The 21,464-nt window shown below is 42.4% G+C and overlaps 1 protein-coding gene across 3 annotated transcripts in view; it reads right to left on the bottom strand.

Moving 5' to 3' along the window:
* mthfd1l (methylenetetrahydrofolate dehydrogenase (NADP+ dependent) 1 like) overlaps positions 1-21,464 on the bottom strand; it is a 166,963-nt gene that overhangs the window by 55,947 nt on the left and 89,552 nt on the right. For 2 of the 3 annotated variants that reach the window (XM_060916342.1, XM_060916344.1), the window contains 3 exons: positions 20,887-20,998; positions 4,363-4,502; positions 2,218-2,259 (listed from right to left, as the gene is read on the bottom strand). In XM_060916342.1, the coding sequence (XP_060772325.1) occupies positions 2,218-2,259; positions 4,363-4,502; positions 20,887-20,998 (294 nt within the window). The remainder of the gene's footprint in view (positions 1-2,217; positions 2,260-4,362; positions 4,503-20,886; positions 20,999-21,464) is intronic. The other variant, XM_060916343.1, reaches the window with a different exon arrangement.

The raw sequence follows: 21,464 nt of genomic DNA, 5'->3' as shown, positions 1-21,464 counted from the left end.
GGAGCAGAAACGTATCATCCAGAGCATTATAGGTCAGAATTCAGTGCTAGCTGAATCCATCTACAAGGAACACGATTACAATATTAATTGTAATATTAATAATAGCCTAATAATAGCTAGCTATGATGAAATGATCAAATGTAGCACTAAGATATTATGCGTTAGATGAAGTGCTAAATATTTCCAAATGTACAGCATCTGATAGGGTTTTAAATCACATACATATTTGTTCAGTTCTGAATTATTTTTCACATCTCCATAGTGCTGTTGTGAAGACAACCTAAACTGAGACTAAGTCATGACCAAGACCAAAGTGTATCGAGACCAAGTCAAGACCAAGATTTTGAGGGGTTGAGACAAAATCAAGACCAAGACCAAGGCAGGGTGAGATGGAGTCAAGACCAGGACCAAGGCAGAGCAAGACCAAGTCAAGACCAAGACTTTGAGGGGTTGAGACAGAGTCAAGACCAAGGTAGGGAGAGACAGAATCAAGACCAAGACTTTGAGCGGTTGAGACCGAGTCAAGACCAGGACCAAGGCAAGACCAAGACTTTGAGGGGTTGAGACCAAGTCAAGACCAGGACCAAGGCAAGACCAAGACTTTGAGGGGTTGAGACAGAGTCAAGACCAAGGCAGAGCAAGACCGAGTCAATAGCAAGACTTTGAGGGGTTGAGACCGAGTCAAGACCAAGGCAGAGCGAGGCTGAGTCAATACCATGACTTTGAGGGGTTGAGACAGAGTCAAGACCAGGACCAAGGCAGAGTGAGACCAAGTCAAGACCAAGACTTTGAGGGGTTGAGACCAAGTCAAGACCAGGACCAAGGCAAGACCAAGACTTTGAGGGGTTGAGACCAAGTCAAGACCAAGACCAGACCAGTGTATGAAGGGGTGGGGAAGGGGTGACGGCCATTAACAGGAAGAAAAATTTCAGATTAGCAATGAGTCACGTTATTGGTCGTATTTGAAGCGGGAAGTTTTACATCCAATCACAGAAACAATGTTAACAAATAAATCAGACACATGCACAGGCGATTTAGTGAAATCCCCACAGCTGTGGTCTTGACTGATCTTGAAATAAAATCCCAACTCCTCCATGTCTGAAACCGAGACAAGACAGAGTAAAAATGTGGTCGAATCCGAGACGAGACCGAGACCTTTAAAAAGTGTTCTTGAAACCGGACTCGAGACCAAGACTAGCCTCGAGTACTACAACACTACATTGTCAGTAACTTGAGACCAAAATGCTTCAATGTACTGTACATGTTCAACAACATGCTCTGTTTTTTGATTCCCACACCAATTCTTACAGTACAACTCACTTTCACCTTTCAATTGTGCAAAGATCCTTCATGTATTGCTCACAAACGCATCTGCTGTTCCAAGGTCACGGTTAAAGCGCACAAAAAAAAAAAAAAAAGGGGGTCATTTGCATCCATGTCCCCAGATTCGGTTTTAGCTTAGGCTACGCTCACACTACAGCTCGCGATGCTTTGCAATGAAGCGTTTGGTGGCGAGGTCTCGCTGAGCTTCGGGAAGTATTCCCAAACCCATCTGCGAGTATTCGCTGTTTAGTTTGCCAACGAAAACATCGCCACCAAACTTCAGTGCATGCACTGAAATTTGTCATAACGTTTGTGGCCACTCACGAGGTGGAGGCACACCAAAAAAAACAACAACTCGAAGCTCGGAGAACATTCGCCATGCATCGTACGATTGGTGGCGATGCTACTGATTTTTCATCAGCAATTTTTTTATTTGCGAACTGTAGCGTGACCAGGGCCTTAGCGACAGCTATTAGACACGCCCTCTTCCAGGTCAGAATTCAAACCCTGTCTGAACACTCCGGCATATGATCACGGTTTGATAGAGGACACATCTGTTGCAATTTCTGCTTCGTGTATGTTTTTTAATGCGATTTTGTCGATAAATGTTATACGATATACAACACGTTGGTCATCGCGCGTTGTTTTAAATGTGCTTTAAATGGATGAACTCAATCTTACTGAGCAAAACATAACATCACATCTCTGTATATCAGTGTATTTTCTGATTAACGAAAACAAAATTGTCCTTGTGATTGTGGAGGAAATCCCGTCTCGGATTTTAAATCAGCACTCTGACACAGACGTGCGAAATAAATACCACCGCCACTAAATACCGTAAATTCTTACAGGATTCAAAAGTATGACCTGGGTGTAAACTAGTGAAGTGTTTACCTCCTCGGTGTATTCTTTCGGGAGCGGCACTCCTGCTGTTACCTGTGAACAAAAAAAACCACAATGGAACAAATCTACTGTATGGAGGTGTGCGTTTTGTGATACGGCTACAAACGTTGCACACGATGGCTTTCCATGTTGAGATAGATCAGGAGAACATTTCCTCACAAATTCATTACTTAAGCTACTTAAAGCTAGACGGCCTTTCGATTTCATAAAGTCTGTGAAATTTAGTTCCCTCTGAAATGTGGTCATTGTGATATATGTTTATTTCTGTAATACTGCAAAAATATCGGGCCAGTCGGTGGCTGGGAAGTTATTTAATTTGAGGGGATAAAAGCAAATAATGTGCATGAAATCGCTCGCTTTACACAGTCAAGCAGACAGAGGAAGTCCCTGTGCGCATGCGCAGGTTTACCTTCTTCTTCTTTTGGGTTTTACGGCAGCTGGCATCTACAGTGTCGCATTACTGCCATCTACAGGTTTACCTTTGAGCGTGCACTGACCGTTCCATCATCCTGTCGCTAAACGAACAGCTGATCACACCGAGGTGCTCACTGAGCGCCGATATTTATTAGTTTGGTCCTGCGTTTCCTTTCCTTCATATATAACATAACGTCTTTTCTTCTCGCTTTCCGTTACTGTAGTCGCTCTTTCACGTTTCATTCGTGCACTCGTGTCCTCCATTTTTCTCTCCGGTTTCAAATTTGTATCCCACAATGCCTTGTGCAAATGGGAAAAGCCCACCATGTAATGTCATGCATCATGATGTAGTATCTTGTATTGGGTCATGGTGAAGCAGGAAAAAAATAGCGGAGAATTTAGGGCCACGTGGAGATAAATTCATTAATTGTTCTATTTTTTTTTTTAAAAAACTAATAAAATTGGAAGTCTGTGATTCGAATTTAGTAGCTTTCCGTCCACTAAACAGAAATGACTGGTTGTTGGGAACATTCTTTTTATGACCTACACTTGAAAAATCTGACCTGAAAGGTAGTTTTATTAGATTTTTAAAAATAGAACAACTAATGCCATTTTTTCCTGCTTCACCATGACCCAATACAAGATACTACATCATGCATTACATCACGTGGTGGGCTTTCCCCGTTCACGCAAGGCATTGTGGGATATGAATTTGAAACAGGAGAGAAAAATGGAGGACGTGAGTGTGTGAATGAAACGTGAAAGAACGACTACAGTAACGGAAAGAAAGCGAGAAGAAAAGACGTTATGCTATATACGAAGGAAAGGAAACGCAGGACCAAACTAATAAATATCGGCGCTCAGCGAGCACCTCGGTGATCAGCTGCTCGTTCAGTCAGTGCACGCTCAAAGGTAAACCTGTAGATGGCAGTAATGCAACACCGTGGATGCCAGCTGCCGTAAAACCCAAAAGAAGAAGAAAAAGAAGGTGGTAAACCTGCGCATGCGTACACACACACGGACTTCCTCTGTCTGCTTGACTGCGCGAAGCGATTTAATGCTCATTATCTGCTTTAATCTCCGCAAATTAAATAACTTCCCAGCCACAGAATGGCCTGATATTTTGCGATATTACAGAAATAAACATACATCACACTGACCACATTTCAAAGGGAACTAAATTTCACCCATTTTATGAAATCGAACACAAACTGGAAGTGACGGTGAATAGGGAAAATGGTAAAGTCTGTGAAGCATTACAACTCAAACCCGTTATTTATATATTTATACGACATATATCTAATCTTAAACAGACCCCTTACTCTTTTCTTTTAAAAAGAAACTTCGCCTCAACTTCGTCTCAGACAGGAAGTGCTATTTTCAATATTTCTTTAAAAAAAACCCAAATCAATAACAGAAAAACGAACACTCCACTGAGAGTTCAGATCAGTTTCGTATTCATTTATGACGTGTTATCGGTTCCATCTGAATAAAGTGTTTGTACTCTGTTACATCCCTCACACATCCACAGCCTGCGAGAACAAACATCTGTGACTGTTATCTGACAATTTCCTTCCTTTAAACTGATCCACATTATTAACTGAAGAAAGAGCGCCCCCTTGTGGAGAGTCTTTAGCCTGTTAACTGGAAGTGTAGCACATGAATGAGTAAATAAAAACACACTTCTCGAGTAAACATGGAGGAGAAAAATGTCCCTCTTACATTCGGACCTCCTCCGTGCATCTTCAGAGCCCTGATGGTGGCAACCAACACCACGACATCAGGCTTCAGTCCAGAGGCACGGCATTTAATGTTGAAGAACTTCTCCATGCCAATGTCTGCTCCGAAACCTGCCTCTGTCACTGAGCAAGAGAGAGAGACAGACAGACACAGGCAGAGAGAAAGAAAGAAAGAGAGAGAGAGAGAGAGAGAGAGAGAGAGACACAAGCAGAGAGACAGAAACACAGACAGAGAGAGGCAGAGAGAGACAGACAGGTGAGAGAGACAGACAGGTGAGAGAGAGAAAGACACAGACAGACACACAGACAGGCGAGAGAGAGACACAGAAAGAGAGAAACAGGCAGATAGAGAGAGAGACACACACAGGCAAGAGAGAGAAAAAAAGAAACAGACAGAGACAGGCAGAGAGCAATAAAGAGACAGAGAGAAACAGACAGAGACAGGCAGAGAGAGATAAAGAGACAGGCAGAGAGAGATAAAGAGACAGATAGAGAGAGACAGGCAGAGTGAGACAGGCAGAGAGATACAGACACACAGACGGAGAGAGATAGGCAGATAGAGACAAACACAGAGAGAGAGAGACAGGCAGAGAGAGACAGAAACACAGAGAGAGAGAGACAGACAGGCAGAGAGACAGATAAAGAGACAGACAGAGAGAGAGACACAGAAAGACAGAAACAGGCAGAGAGAGAGAGACACACAGGCAAGAGAGAGAAACACAGAGAGAGAGAGAGAGAGAGAGAGAGAGACAGGCAGAGAGCAATAAAGAGACACAGACAGAGAGACAGGCAGAGAGAGAGAAACAGACAGAGAGAGACAGGCAGAGAGAAATAAAGAGACAGGCAGAGAGAGATAAAGAGACAGATAGAGACAGGCAGAGAGAGAAACAGAGTAAGACAGGCAGAGAGATAAAGAGACACACAGACGGAGAGAGACAGGTAGAGAGAGACAAACAGAGAGAGAGACAGGCAGAGAGAGACAGAAACACAGAGAGAGAGAGACAGGCAGAGAGAGAGAGACAGACAGGCAGAGAGAGAGATAAAGAGACAGACAGAGAGAGAGACAGACACACAGGCGAGAGACACAGAAAGACAGAAACAGGCAGAGAGAGAGAGACACACAGGCAACAGAGAGAAACACACACACAGAGAGAGAGAGACAGGCAGAGAGCAATAAAGAGACACAGACAGAGAGACAGGCAGAGAGAGAGAAACAGACAGAGAGAGACAGGCAGAGAGAAATAAAGAGACAGGCAGAGAGAGATAAAGAGACAGATAGAGACAGGCAGAGAGAGAAACAGAGTAAGACAGGCAGAGAGATAAAGAGACACACAGACGGAGAGAGATAGGTAGAGAGAGACAAACAGAGAGAGAGACAGGCAGAGAGAGACAGAAACAGAGAGAGATAAAGAGAGACAGACAGAGAGACAGGCACAGAGAGAGGGAGAGAGAAACTATCTTGAATAAATGAATAAAAGAGGACTAAGTATACTGAGTTTAATTTAAAAATGATATGATATAAATTTAAGTTTATATCTTCACCCCTTGTGTGTGTGTGTGTGTGTGTGTTTATTACTGTATCATTATTTCAGTGACTGCAATTCATGAATGTTTACACATCAGTGTGTGTAACTCCTGAGTCCATGTGATTTCACTCATAACCAGAGTCCATGGGCCGATGCCATACGATTGAGAGTGTTCAAGAGTGTGAGTGGGTTTCCACATACCGTACCCACCACCCTGAATGCCCTTCGGGTTTCCTGCGCTAGTTCCCAGGCTCTGAAGCGGGATGGGAATGCAGTAGAGGGGCAGGAATTTGGGGACTTGTGTTTTTATTTCCATAGAAGAGCTCTGGCATACTTCAGTCCCCTCTCTCTCTGTGTGTGTGTGTGTGTGTGTGTGTGTGTGTGTGTGTGTGTGTAGTGGTCAGGTCTGGTATCGTATTCTGAAGTAACCCTTTACACTATGGCTGCTCTCTGTTCTACACACCCCAGTGTTTAACATCAACTCAAGCTTGGGACAAGAAATCAGTATTTATTTTGGATAGACCTGTGCGTGCGTGCGTGCGTGCGTGCGTGTGTGTGTGTGTGTGTGTGTGTGGACATCAAACGAGTCATTAATGTGAATAAACTGGCTAGTTGTACATTTGTATTAAGACATGAAAAGCATAAGGAAGTGAACACTGGAGTGTTAAAGAGACGCCGAGGGAGAAATTCTTCATCGACGCTGCGTTTATTAAAGACCTCAGATGATGAAACTAAACACAACCCCACTGTTATAAAGCTTCTCCTTATCTACAAGAGAAGGGAGAGCTGAATTCTTGGCCTTGACCACAACAGCTGTGTGTGTAACAGCAAAAACACTCCTCAGTGAAACTTTTTTAGGAGAAAGTCAGGTTTTGGCAGCGTGTCGTCCAAACGCCAGGCTCTCCGCAGGACTCGGCACCGAGTCACGCAGTTAACAAAGCAGAAAATACAGGAATTTCCCCAGATTTGCTTTCCGCACACTCTGGAGGATGTTTATTCACCGCGTCTCGCTTTGGTTTCCATTCAGGCCACGGTCTAAAGCACGATTTTAGATTTCAACAAAACCTACATCGTGTTTATTTTTATCAGTAATGCTGCTTTTAAAGCTATAGTCATCATGCATCATGGACTGGAATAAAACACTCAGTGCTGTGCTGTTATGGGAAAATGATCAACGACACGATGATGAAGATGAAGCTGTAGATAAGTTTACTATTACAACCCGCAAGTTGATCATTTTCCTATAGCAGCATGCCCTGGAGTGTTTAACTCTATACTGCTCTATACAACGGCAATTTATAGGTTATTTATTTATTTTAAATGAAAAGATGTAAATTTATCCGGTTAGAGTTACAGGTAACGATGTCCATGAAACGAGTTATTGCGGAACAAAGATGCCTTCAAAAATAATGAAAAAAAAAATATTTGTACATTAAAAGAAAATATTATAACGAGAAGTAGTTAACAGTTACGTATAATATACAGTGGTGCTTGAAAGTTTGTGAAGCCTTTAGAATTTTCTACATTTCTGCATAAATATGACCTAAAACATCATCACATTTTCACACAAGTCCTAAAAGTAGATAAAGAGAACCCAGTTACACAAATGAGACAAAAATATTGTACTTGGGTCATTTATTTATTGAGGAAAATGATCCAATGTTACATATCTGTGAGTGGCAAAAATATATGAACCTTGAGGATTAGCAGTTAATTTGAAGGTGAAATTAGAGTCAGGTGTTTTCAATCAATGGGATGACAATCAGGTGTGAGTGGGCACCCTGTTTTATTTAAAGAACAGGGATCTATCAAAGTCTGATCTTCACAACACATGTTTGTGAAAGCGTATCATGGCACGAACAAAGGAGATTTCTGAGGACCTCAGAAAAAGTGTTGTTGATGCTCATGAGGCTGGAAAAGGTTACAAAACCATCTCTCAAGAGTTTGGACTCCACCAATCCACAGTCAGACAGATTGTGTACAAATGGAGGAAATTCAAGACCATAGTTACCCTCCCTAGGAGTGGTCGACCAACAAAGATCACTCCAAGAGCAAGGTGTGTAATAGTCGGTGAGGTCACAAAGGACCCCAGGGTAACTTCTAAGCAACTGAAGGCCTCTCTCACATTGGCTAATGTTAATGTTCATGAGTCCACCATCAGGAGAACACTGAACAACAATGGTGTGCATGGCAGGGTTGCAAGGAGAAAGCCACTGCTCTCCAAAAAGAACATTGCTGCTTGTCTGCAGTTTGCTAAAGATCATGTGGACAAGCCAGAAGGCTATTGGAAAAATGTTTTGTGGACGGATGAGACAAAAATAGAACTTTTTGGTTTAAATGAGAAGCGTTATGTTTGGAGAAAGGAAAACACTGCATTCCAGCATAAGAGCCTTATCCCATCTGTGAAACATGGTGGTGGTAGTATCATGGTTTGGGCCTGTTTTGCTGCATCTGGGCCAGAATGGCTTGCCATCATTGATGGAACAATTAATTTTGAATTATACCAGCGAATTCTAAAGGAAAATGTCAGGACATCTGTCCATGAACTGAATCTCAAGAGAAGGTGGGTCATACAGCAAGACAACGACCCTAAGCACACAAGTCGTTCTACCAAAGAATGGTTAAAGAAGAATAAAGTTAATGTTTTGGAATGGCCAAGTCAAAGTCCTGACCTTAATCCAATGGAAATGTTGTGGAAGGACCTGAAGCGAGCAGTTCATGTGAGGAAACCCACCAACATCCCAGAGTTGAAGCTGTTCTGTACGGAAGAACGGGCTAAAATTCCTCCAAGCCGGTGTGCAGGACTGATCAACAGTTACCGCAAACGTTTAGTTGCAGTTATTGCTGCACAAGGGGGTCACACCAGATACTGAAAGCAAAGGTTCACATACTTTTGCCACTCACAGATATGTAATATCGGATCATTTTCCTCAATAAATAAATGACCAAGTATAATATTTTTGTCTCGTTTGTTTAACTGGGTTCTCTTTATCTGCTTTTGGGACTTGTGTGAAAACCTGATGATATTTTAGGTCATATTTATGCAGAAATATAGAAAATTCTAAAGGGTTCACAAACTTGCAAGCACCACTGTATATCCATACATAGACAATTTTTTTTTTTTTTAAATGTAGGAATAATTAAGTCATTCCACAAAATCGAGTCGTACATGAGCTGATCGCGGCTATAATCCGTGTACAACGAGATTGAGTGGGATAACTGTTTTATTCTATCAAAATTCACTGGATTTTGAGAAACGGAGCATTTTTATTTTTATCCTTTGCAAATTCAATAAATAAAAGCTTTATACGAAACGTTCGACGAAATCATTTCAGCTTAGAATGTAAACAAACCGGCGAAATGACCGGAGCAATTTGTAAAAAAATGCGATAATAATAACACTGGGGAACAATTTGAAAAAAATTTTCTGTTGAGTTAGATTTTTATGCTGATTAAAACTAAAATTGGCATGCTGATTCCAAAATTACAGTCAGTCTTTTTCTAGCACGTCAAGTTTTTTCTCCACAGCTTACCCTCCAGATAAGCAAAATTCCACTGTAGTAAGACTATTTGAAGGTTATGGAAGAACGTTATCAGGGTAGATGGGATGTACATACCGTATGATGGCTGACTATTGTTGGAGCATCAAACGCGATAGTCCTCAAGTTGAACACTTCAGAAAGAGCTATAAATGTAAATTTTTACCTTAGCTACTTGCATAGGCGGCACGGTGGCACGGTGGTGTAGTGTTTAGCACGGTCGCCTCACAGCAAGAAGGTTCCGGGTTCGAACCCAGAGGGCCTTTCTGTGCGGAGTTTGCATGTTCTCCCCGTGTCTGCGTGGGTTTCCTCCGGGTGCTCCGGTTTCCCCCGCAATCCAAAGACATGCAGTTAGGTTAACATGGGGCGGCCTTGGGCTGAGGTGCCGTTGAGCGCGGTACCGAACCTCTGACTGCTCCCCGGGCGCTCTGGTGTGGCTGCCCACTGCTCCGCGTGTGTTCACTGCTTCAGATGGGTTAAATGCAGAGGATGAATTTCACTGTGCATGTGACGAATAAAGGTTTCTTCTTCTTGCACACAATTATAATTACAGTAGCCATATCCTTTGTAAAAGCATAAGTGTTAAATAAACATTGCAGTCATGCCTGTTTCTTTCATACAGTTGTGTTCATAAGTTTACATACCCTGGCAGAATCTATGATTCTTTGACCATTTTTCAGAGAATATGAATGATAACACAAAAACATATTTTCCACTCATGCTTAGTGGTTGGGTGAAACCATTTATTGTCAAACGACTGTTTTTTCTCTTTTTAAATCATAATAACAGAAACTACCCAAATGACCCTGATCAAAAGTTCACATACCCTGGTGATTTTGGCCTGATAACATGCACAGAAGTTGACATGGGTTTGAATGGCTACTAAAGGTACCGTAACATCCTCACCTGTGATCTGTTTGCTTGTAATCAGTGTGTGCGCATAAAAGCTGAGTGAGTTTCTGGGATCCAGACAGACTCTTGCATCTTTCATCCAACCACTGACATTTCTGGATTCTGAGTCATGGGGAAAGCAAAAAATTGTCAACGGATCTACGGGAAAAGGTATTTGAACTGTATAAAACAGGAAAGGGATACAAAAAGATATCCACGGAATTGATAATGCCAGTCAGCAGTGTTCAAACTGTGATTAACAAATGGAAAATCAGGGGCTCTGTTAAAACCAAACCACGGTCAGGTAGACCAACAACAATTTACGCCAAACAGCACAGAGACGAGCCTCAAAGCTTCTGGAACAAGGTAATTTGGAGTGATGAGACCAAAATTGAACTTTATGGCCACAACCATAAACGTTACATTTGGAGAGATGTCAACAAGGCCTATGATGAAAGGAACACCATTCCTACTGTAAAGCATGGAGGTGGATCGCTGATGTTTTGGGGATGTGTGAGCTACAAAGGCACAGGAAACTTGGTCACAGTTGAAGGAAAGATGAATGCAGCACATTATCAGCAAATACTGGAGGTAAATTTGCACTCATCAGCCCAGAAGCTGCACATGGGATGTACTTGGACGTTCCAACATGACAACGATCCAAAACACAAGGCCAAGTCGACCTGCCATTGGCTACAGCAGAACAAAGTGAAGGTTCTGGAGTGGCCATCTCAGCCTCCTGACCTCAATATCATTGAGCCACTCTGGGGAGATCTCAAACGCGCAGTTCATGCAAGACAGCCCAGGAATTTACAGGAACTGGAGGCTTTTTGCCAAGAAGAATGGGCAGCTTTACCATCTGAGAAAATGAAGAGCCTCATCCACAACTACCACAAAAGACTTCAGGCCGTCATTGATGTTAGAGGGGGCAATACACGGTATTAAAAACTGGGGTATGTAAACTTTTGATCAGGGTCATTTGGATGTTTTTTGTTGTCATTATGATTTAAAAATAAAAAACACAGTTATCAATCAATAAATGGCTTCACCCAACCACTAACCATGAGTGGGAAAGAAGTTTGTGTGTTATCATTCATATTCTCTGAAAAAAGGCCAAGAAAGCAAAAATTCTGCCAGGGTATGTAAACTTATAAGCACAACTGTATTTCATTGCATGTCAATATTTGTAAATTTTTATAAAACAAGCACATATCTGTTAAGTACAGTATTTTTCATATTTTTTAAGAAAACGGGGATCCTATAGTTCAAAAACTTGACGTGATAGAGAAAAACTGAGATCAGTTTTGGATTCCGCACCCAAAAATTAGTTAAAAACAGCTGTCAGACCTCATCTCATCTCATTATCTCAAGCTGCTTTATCCTTCTACAGGGTCGCAGGCAAGCTGGAGCCTATCCCAGCTGACTACGGGCGAAAGGCGAGGTACACCCTGGACAAGTCGCCAGGTCATCACAGGGCTGACACATAGACACAGACAACCATTCACACTCACATTCACACCTACGCTCAATTTAGAGTCACCAGTTAACCTAACCTGCATGTCTTTGGACTGTGGGGGAAACCGGAGCACCCGGAGGAAACCCACGCGGACACGGGGAGAACATGCAAACTCCACACAGAAAGGCCCTCGCCAGCCCCGGGGCTCGAACCCAGGACCTTCTTGCTGTGAGGCGACAGCGCTAACCACTACACCACCGTGCCGCCCAGCTGTCAGACCTAACTCAACAAAAATTGTGTTCCCCAGTGTAATAATAATTCTTTAAAAAATAAAATAAAAAGATACGTTCTTACCAGAGGTGGACAGTAACGAAGTACATTTACTTGAGTTCTGTACTTAAGTACACTTTTTGAGTATCTGTACTTTACCCGAGGTTTTTTTTTTTGGAAACTTATGACTTTACCTTCACTACATTTGAAAGACAAATATCGTACTTTTCACTCCACGACATTTCTATCAAGGTCCTCGTTACTCGTTCCTATGAAGCAGGTTTGAAGGTGGATGTTTTTTCTTTTCTTTTCTAAAACGTGGGTTTGTTTTTCCCGCAGGTGACACTGAGAGCCGATCAGTAATCACTAGGGTCACGTCACGTCCATAGACTGGATAAAATCAAGATCAGTGATTTCTCAGCAGCGTTATTTAACACGATCAGTTGATGGCAGAATAGAAGGAGGCGGTTCTTCTGGAGAACGTACGCACTCATGGCCCATGAACCCATGTTTCAGTTTTCTGAAAGGATTAAAGAGTTGTTTCGTTTTAAATGTTTGCCGAAAACGAACCACATCACGGCCTACAAAAACTTGACGTCCGACCTGCGGAAGCATATTGAGGTCTGTGAACGTTTTATTCCAAGAGAAAGCTTGTAACGAAGTTGTCTGTGCTTTTAGAGCTAGCGATAATGTTGCAATAGCTATGCAGTCTGGTTCATCAAATGACTTTCTATGGATTTGCCCACCAAGTTGCCATTGCCTTGTCCACGGCTAACGTTAACACATAGCTAGTTAACTTGGATGCTGTTAGTTAGCGTAACTACATGAATAATGTTAACTTATCTGAAGTGCTTTCAGAAATATATGTTTCAGCATAATCTTGCCAAATAAACAGAATGTAGAAATCTTTCTCTTCTATTAGCGTTAGCTACCAAATATGATTTTGAGTTTGAAAAGAGTTTGTTAGCATGTCAGGTGGAGTTTCAGCTCTACAGGTTCTACAAGCTAGTCAGCAAATCCAGTCGGTTGCTTCAGAGGCGTTAGGTTTTGTAAGCGTTGTGGCAATAATACAACAATGCTTTGACAGAAAATGTACTTTTAAAAGCAAGTAACTTTAGTAAAAATTTGACTGGACAACTTTCACTTGTATCGGAGTAATATTTAACCAGTGGAATCTGTACTTTGACTTAAGTAATGAACTTAGGTACTTTGTCCACCTCTGGTTCTTACCATCAAATACTTTCATTCCACATTTTGTTTCTTTTTTTTTTGTATTTTTTGGGGTTTTGTTTTCGAGTTGGGTTTTTATTTCATCCTCGGTTGCTTCAGCAACACGCACCGCCATTTTGTTTTTCTCTACTCACGGTACATGAGCTGATACCCTAGGAGTAGAGCCACCAATCAGAGCACATATCCAGTGAACGTGGATAGACTTTTATACATTAATTATTAGCTAGATTTAGTCAGTGGTTTTAGTTGTTCGGCGCTTTTGAAAACTGTATAGTTGAATTTGCATGGTATAAATAAATAATATTATTATTTTAAAAAAGCGTGACAACTCAACATGAATTCACCAAATTAACAATTCAATTTACCATATTTTTTATTTTAAATCTATTTGTACAAACAGCACTTCAAAATCAAACATCTTTCTCATTTAAGATCTGTTTTTTGTGTGTATGTGTGTTTTCGTGGCGTTAGAGCTGTGCTACTTGTGCCTCTAGTGAAGTCATGTGCATTTCCACGACTGTACAATATTACTGTATATTCTTACATCCTCTGCTGTCTAAACAACACAATTATCGCTAGGAAACACCAAGATTACATTACATTACAAACGTTTAGCAGACGTGCTTATCCAGAGCGACGTACAACGTACCCGGAGCAGTTTGGGATCAGGTGCCTTACTGGTAAATAAATACAAATGACTCAAATATAAAGTTTCTTCTATAGGCTCATTAATATTCGAATATGTTATTAAGAGATCGTTAATTTTTAACACAATTTTGAAAAAGGAATTTTTGAAACATATTTATTCTCGCTGATTAGAAATTTCATCATGGATCAAGTCTGACGAGCATTTTCTGCCTCAAGGAAGAATTGCGATTTATTTATTTTTGAAAATTATTTTTCCCTCATTTTACTTGTTTTTCCATCTCTGATCATCAACTGCCATCAGAGTGGTTCGAGAGTCCATTAGACCAGGATAACTTTTTTCCTTCTTCTTAAAGCTGCTCTGTAAAGTCCGAATCAGCTGTTCACACTTTTCTCTCCTTCAAATCCGCCTTCACAAACAAAATACCTGGGGATCAGGTAACCACATACACACTCCTTTATCTCCTACTTCACTGTTATTCTGCGAAACTCGAACTCGAGTCCCCACATTCCAGCTGTCCGTCAAAGATCACGGTGTGAGAAATGCCCGAGCTACAAACCTCAACAGGAGCTCAGTTTACACTGTTTGCCCAGTTACTCCAAACGCACTCAATCAGCCGAGACGCGTTTATCGTCTGAAGTTTCCTTCTGGAGTTTTGTGCTTGAGCTCTGAGGATAACGTAGCCAAGAACGGAAAGCCTGTTTTGCTTCAAAGCACGCAGAGTTCTTTAGTGACGTTGCACCGAATTGCAGAGTTGACCATGTGGGAAAAATATTACATCGTGACATATTCAATACAAAGCAAGTTCTACAACCAAATCAGTTTCTAATCAGAGTCCGGAATTGATATTATGATTTTTAAAAAAAGTTTGAAAAAAGATATTATTATTATTATTTGTGATATCACAGAAGTGGGGCGGCACGGTGGTGTAGTGGTTAGCGCTGTCGCCTCACAGCAAGAAGGTCCTGGGTTCGAGCCCCGTGGCCGGCGAGGGCCTTTCTGTGCGGAGTTTGCATGTTCTCCCCGTGTCCGCGTGGGTTTCCTCCGGGTGCTCCGGTTTCCCCCACAGTCCAAAGACATGCAGGTTAGGTTAACTGGTGACTCTAAATTCAGCGTAGGTGTGAATGTGAGTGTGAATGGTTGTCTGTGTCTATGTGTCAGCCCTGTGATGACCTGGCGACTTGTCCAGGGTGTACCCCGCCTTTCGCCCATAGTCAGCTGGGATAGGCTCCAGCTTGCCTGCGACCCTGTAGAAGGATAAAGCGGCTAGAGATAATGAGATGAGATCACAGAAGTGTACTGTGACATACACTCCTGGCCACTTTATTAAGAACACCCAGACATCCACCTGTACAAGTGTTCTATAAAGTTCTCCAGGATTGTAGTACTCGAGTCCGACTCATGCCCTAATTTTATGGAATCGTGACTCGACTCGGACTCGTGCATTAACTGCATTCAGACTCGTAAATTGGAGACGAGGACGCGGATTTTTTTCTTTATTTTTTGTAACATGCCAAAACTAGAAAAGCACTCAGAGAGCGCAGACCTCCGCCAAGAATCCTTTAAAAAATTCGGGGATCCAGGAGGTGATCCGGATCACCGCCAAAATTTAATGGATTGTTACTTGTGCCCAGTCACACCTCTGGAAAAAAATTTCAGAGCAATCTGTTCATAACTTTTTCCGTAATGCTGCTAACAGACAGACAAACAAACAAACAAATGCTACCGAAAACATAACCTCCTTGGAGGAGGTAATAATTTGGCACAAGATATTTATATTTATACCTACATTAATTTTCGTACTAATTTCGTGCAAGGTGTCACACCTGCGAGCCTTGGCACGTGCATCAGATAGACTCTCGGGCGCGCTCCGTAAACAACTCGCACCTGCACAGGATTAAGACGCAATCAGCGCACCGATATAAAAACTGTGAAAACACACCCACTTTGCGAAGTATTGAGTTGTGTTGCTGATATATTACCGAGCCTTATTTCCTTGTTTGGGTTCCTGATCCCTGATTTCCTGTTTCTCGTCTTTGATTCTGCCGAGTCTACGATAACCTGTTTGTGTCTCTCTCGACCAATCGCCCGTTTCACCGTTTTACAATTTTGCCTGCCGTTCTGGATTGTTTCTGTACTAATAAACACACCTTCTGTACTTACAAACATCTCCCAACCATCTCTGACAGAATACTTCACACTCCCTGATAAAGAGAAGCGCATTCACCTGTTCAGGAACAAGCTAATGTTAATGGCGCTGAAACAAACACCGTCACATGGTGCGGTTGGAGTCTTGGACTCGGAATTTTCTTTCATGACTCGGACTTGAACACTGTGGACTCGAGACTGGACTCGGACTCGAGGTTTAGTGACTCGACTACAACACTGCCGTTCTCTTGACAGCAGCACAATGCATCAAATCATGCAGATACAAATCAAGAGCTTCAGTTAATGTTCACAATGTTCAAACATCAGAATGAGAAAAATTGTGATCTCACAGCGAAGTGTGACTTTCTTTCGTTCACCGTGGCATGGGTGTCGGTTTGAGCCAGATGAAATACTCAGGTTTGAGTGTTTCAGAAACTGCTGATTTCCTGGGGTTTTCACACACAACCGTCTCTAGAGTTTACACAGGCAGAATGGTGCGGAAAACAAAAAACATCGAGTTCAACGAGCGACAGTTCTGTAGGTGGAAGGATAATAGTAACTCATATAATCACTCTCTACAACCGTGGTGAGCAGAAAAGGCAACAACAGAAGACCACATTGGGTTCCACTCCTGCAGCCAAGAACAGGAATCTTAGGTGGTGTTTACATTAGACCGTATCCGTATCATTTTCGTTGCAGATGCACTGTCCGTGCACATTAAAACGCCGGAAAACGACTCCACAGGCGGAACAGTTTGAATCCGCCAGGGCCCACGTATTCAACCCAGTACGTATCTGATCCGGTGCTGTGTAAACATTGAGGAACGAGGATACGCAGTGCTGAGCTCTAGCTGACGTCGTCATTGGACAACGTCACTGTGACATCCACCTTCCTGATTCGCTGGCGTTGGTCATGCCACGTTGGTCATGTGAATGAGCAATACAGGAAGTGTGTTGAGGAAGTCATTAAGTGAATGAGCAATACAGGAAGTGTGTTGAGGAAGTCATTAAGTGAATGAGCAATACAGGAAGTGTGTTGGTTACCGTAGCACTAAATAGTCTTGTTGTAATCGCAAAAAACGGCCGTTCTGCGAGGTGAAGAGTGTACCGAACACTTTTAGATCCTTCTAGCATAAACACGAAGGCCATACACGGTGTAAAAAAGGCGTCATTGTAGTACCAGTACCGCCGATAACAGACTGGCATACTTCATTTTTTACAACGACATCCTTCCACTTGCAAGTGGCGAGTGACTTGCGCATGCCCGATATGCACCGGGATCATGTGACGTGCCGTCTAATTAGTCATGTGATTAGCGTATCCGTGTATTGGCGTTGCTGTGTGCACGGGGAACGGTTTTGTTGCGGGCACAGAAATTTTGTGTGTGTACGCGAATCGTTTTAAAAACGTTAATCTGATGATCCGCTGATTCGAAATAATGTAAACAGGGCCTTAGACTCAAGAACAAGTTCCTATTAAAGTGGCCGGTGAGTGTAATTCATCACAATGTCAATATTATAGTCGTATCGCCCAGCCCTGTCATCTGTAAACATGAATAAAACCTCACCATGTAGTAGCTGAACACTGGCTTGACATAGGGACGGCCATTTTGGATTTTGGATGGTTGTATAACCCCATCCCCCCAGTTCATCCGAACACCCGACCCCAAGAAAAAAAAAAAACTGCGCTTGTATCTGATGAAGAATAAACCAAGAATATACATGAAGCAAACAGTCCGTCAAGAATTATCTTCTAATACAGTGTTTCTCAACCAGTGGGCCGAAGCGCCATCTAGTGGACCGCGATCCCCCCCAAGTTGAAGCTCATTTTTACTCGTAGTCGGGTACAATTGCTGGGTTGCATCCGATGTCACATCCGCCTCATTAAGCTACGGGTCACGATACAGCTTGCGATAGGTTATCGATGAAAATGAGGCATTTTGGTGGCGATATACACGTGAGCTAAAAGTTGCAGTCACACAGCATGCGGACATTTGACTATCACACAGTCTGGTGCAGCTCGAGCAGCCACGCTCGCTCACGGAGTGCATTGTGCACACTCTTGGGACCCAGTCATTATGGGAAACACCTGATACTGATTTGAGCGCAAATCAGCACGTGCAGATACGGACGCTGTTTTCACAGAGGCTTTGCAAAGTATTATCATGATCACGTTTGTTTCTAGCCATGTTTATAAAGCTGTTTAAATACTCTTTCTGTTTCGCTTTCATTTTTGTAAACAATACGCCTGCTAATAAACACTCTTCCTGCATTTAGATCCGTCTACCACTGTCTATCTTGTAGTGTCCTGATCCGCAGATCTTTAACCCAGCCACGTATAAAAAGTCGTTCTCCTCCATGCTCTTCCAGGTTTTCATCTGTGTCCCCGTGTAGAATGTCTGCAGCACCAGGTAGTTTGAGACGTCGGGGAACTCAACGGATGGATAATTTTCCAACTCGTAGGAAAAATCCTTCTTTGCTGGCGTGCAAGGATCTAATCCCATTCAGTGGTTTCTACACTACCGTTCAAAAGTTCGGGGTCACCCAGACAATTTTGTGTTTTCCATGAAAAGTCACACTTTTATTTACCACCATAAGTTGTAAAATGAATAGAAAATATAGTCAAGACATTTTTCTGGCCGTTTTGAGCATTTAATCGACCCCACAAATGTGATGCTCCAGAAACTCAGGCCCTGTCCACACGGCAACGGATTCAGGTGAATCTGATAAAATTGTTTATCGTTTCGGCCTGGCGTCCACACGGCACCGGCGTTTTGGGTGCCCCAAAACGAAATCTTTTGAGAACGGGTTCCAGAGTGAAAAAATCTGGCAACGGTGCCGTTCTGAAGTCGTCTGGATGAGTAGAACGGATTTGTTTACGATGACATCACAACCACATGACTGTGAGTGCTTCATGCCGGGTAGAAGTGTAACGAACTCGATGCGAGTTGTCAACAAATCCTATAACTTGGTTCATGAAACGCGCTTACAAAATATTTTCACTGTGAATATTTATTGTGTAATGGTGCAAAGTGAGAGAGAGAGAGAATAGCCCTTAGGGCAGAGTCAATCCCGCCAGCAAAAATAGGGAAAAAAAAAAAAGGAGCGATCTCACCTCTTCAGATGTTGGTTTAAGTCCGACAATACATTCCTCAAAAAGGGTGTAGAAGAACAAAGTAATCCATCAACGTGTAGCATTCAATTTATTCCGGACCATTAAAGAATTCTGGAGGATATCAGAATGTTGGCGTACCGGCTTCCATCTACCCCCCGTTCATTCCTCTTTCCACGTCTCCATTCAAAAAACGAGCACGTGATTTAAAGGGACTATATCCATAGGATAGGGAGTGAGAAAGTGTGTGCGTGTGACAGTGACAGGGATAGTCACTGTGCGCATGCGCACTTATGCGCATGCGTCTACTTCTATTGTTCTGGTATCTCCGATGGGAACGTCTTACAGCGCACGTAGAGGTGTGGCATGTGTATTGCATCGTTTTCAGCAAGCGTTGCGTTGCCATATGGACCTGATATTTTACTGATCCGTTGCCCATGTGGACGCGATATTTAAAAAAAAAAATCTCGTTGCCGTTGTCGTGTGGATGTAGCCTCAATCTGCTCAAAGGAAGGTCAGTTTTATAGCTTCTCTAAAGAGCTAAACTGTTTTCAGCTGTGCTAACATGATTGTACAAGGGTTTTCTAATCATCCATTAGCCTTCTGAGGCAATGAGCAAACACATTGTACCATTAGAACACTGGAGTGAGAGTTGCTGGAAATGGGCCTCTATACACCTATGGAGATATTGCACCAAAAACCAGACATTTGCAGCTAGAATAGTCATTTACCACATTAGCAATGTATAGAGTGGATTTCTAATTAGTTTAAAGTGATCTTCATTGAAAAGAACAGTGCTTTTCTTTCAAAAATAAGGACATTTCAAAGTGACCCCAAACTTTTGAACGGTAGTGTGTATCCATTTCTTGGTTTTAATAACTTGCTTGTTTGCAGAACACAAACATGGCAATAAGTTCTTGTGTTAATAAACCAGACTCCACTTTTGGATCATTAATCCCTTTTGACTGAGAATGACGTGCATGCATGGGTTTGGCTTCTGGCACATCTATACAGTTTTAAATACAATATCAACAATTAACAAGAGTGCTCCGAGAGCACAATATCCCCCGCTGGAAACTACACCATAACTCTGGTAAAATGCGACTGAATTGAACGAAATTGCAATATGCGTATTACTGACATAGAACAAAGAATCTTGTCAAGTTTCATGAAATTTCTCCAAAAATTGAGAGTGGAGTTGATTTCAGAAGGAGAGTACCCTTCCCAGGATGGACGGACGGATGAACGGACAGACATCGCCACGACACAATCTCCCTTTGGACCTTTCAGCCAGCGGGGGATAAAAACAGTTGGTTTTTACAGTATTTATTTAATTCCTGGGCTCCCATCTGTAACAGGCAGTGATGTCGCATCCCATTAATACACGTTACAATCAATTATTAGATTCTAATAGAATAGATGAGCCAAAATAATTATGGATCTTTTTTAATGGGCCCCGATTTCTTACCAGTATGAATAGGTGGGCCGTAAAGTAGAAAAGGTTGAGAACCCCTGCTCTAATAAATGAAGACAAATTTAAGCTGAAATGAGGATGGCTACAAACAGGCTTGATGGTGTTATATTAATCTCCTAATGAGATTATTATAATTAGCCAACTTCCTAACTTTCTCTTTAATTCACTTGCGTAATCTGTGTCCGAGTTCACGTGAGTGTTGTGAACTTTCCCTCACCCACATAGCCGTCTTCTCCGACCAGTTTGAGAGCCAGCTGGTCGGCCAGCACTGACGAGTTTCCGTGGGCGATGTTGGCGAACGGTCCGGCGTGCACAAACACTGGCGTGCCCTGAAAAACACATAAGCGTAAACAAAAACGCAAAACTCATCATGGACCTCATTAACCATGAAGGCAAAACCCCACCCTGAAACACATTAAATATGTTTACATTTCAATATTTGGGACGCGTTTCGTGATTACGCCGAGAGACCCGGATTAGCTAGCGTTGTAGAAGACGACGAGCGTGATGGCAGGATTAGCATGTTTGAGCAGAGTGTATAGATGAGAGAGCTGGACAGCCTAAAGGACTAAAGCGCCGCTGCATCATTTGAGATGACCCGAAGGCTAAATCGCACCGCACCACTATCAGCAAGTAGAACGGCACTGTGGTCATGTAGGAAACCGTTAACCGATAAAACTCCTGGATGCCGTCAAAGATCACGTGTGATTTATAACGATTAATATGCAGGCCATTCAAAGTGGATTCTTTTCCACTTTAATTCTTTGGAATAAGCATCCGTGTTCCTCAAATCAT

The sequence above is a fragment of the Neoarius graeffei genome, chromosome 3 (genome assembly GCF_027579695.1).
Source record: "Neoarius graeffei isolate fNeoGra1 chromosome 3, fNeoGra1.pri, whole genome shotgun sequence".
In the NCBI taxonomy this organism is placed as follows: Eukaryota; Metazoa; Chordata; class Actinopteri; order Siluriformes; family Ariidae; genus Neoarius; species Neoarius graeffei.
This window is presented reverse-complemented; position numbering and strand designations above follow the sequence as displayed.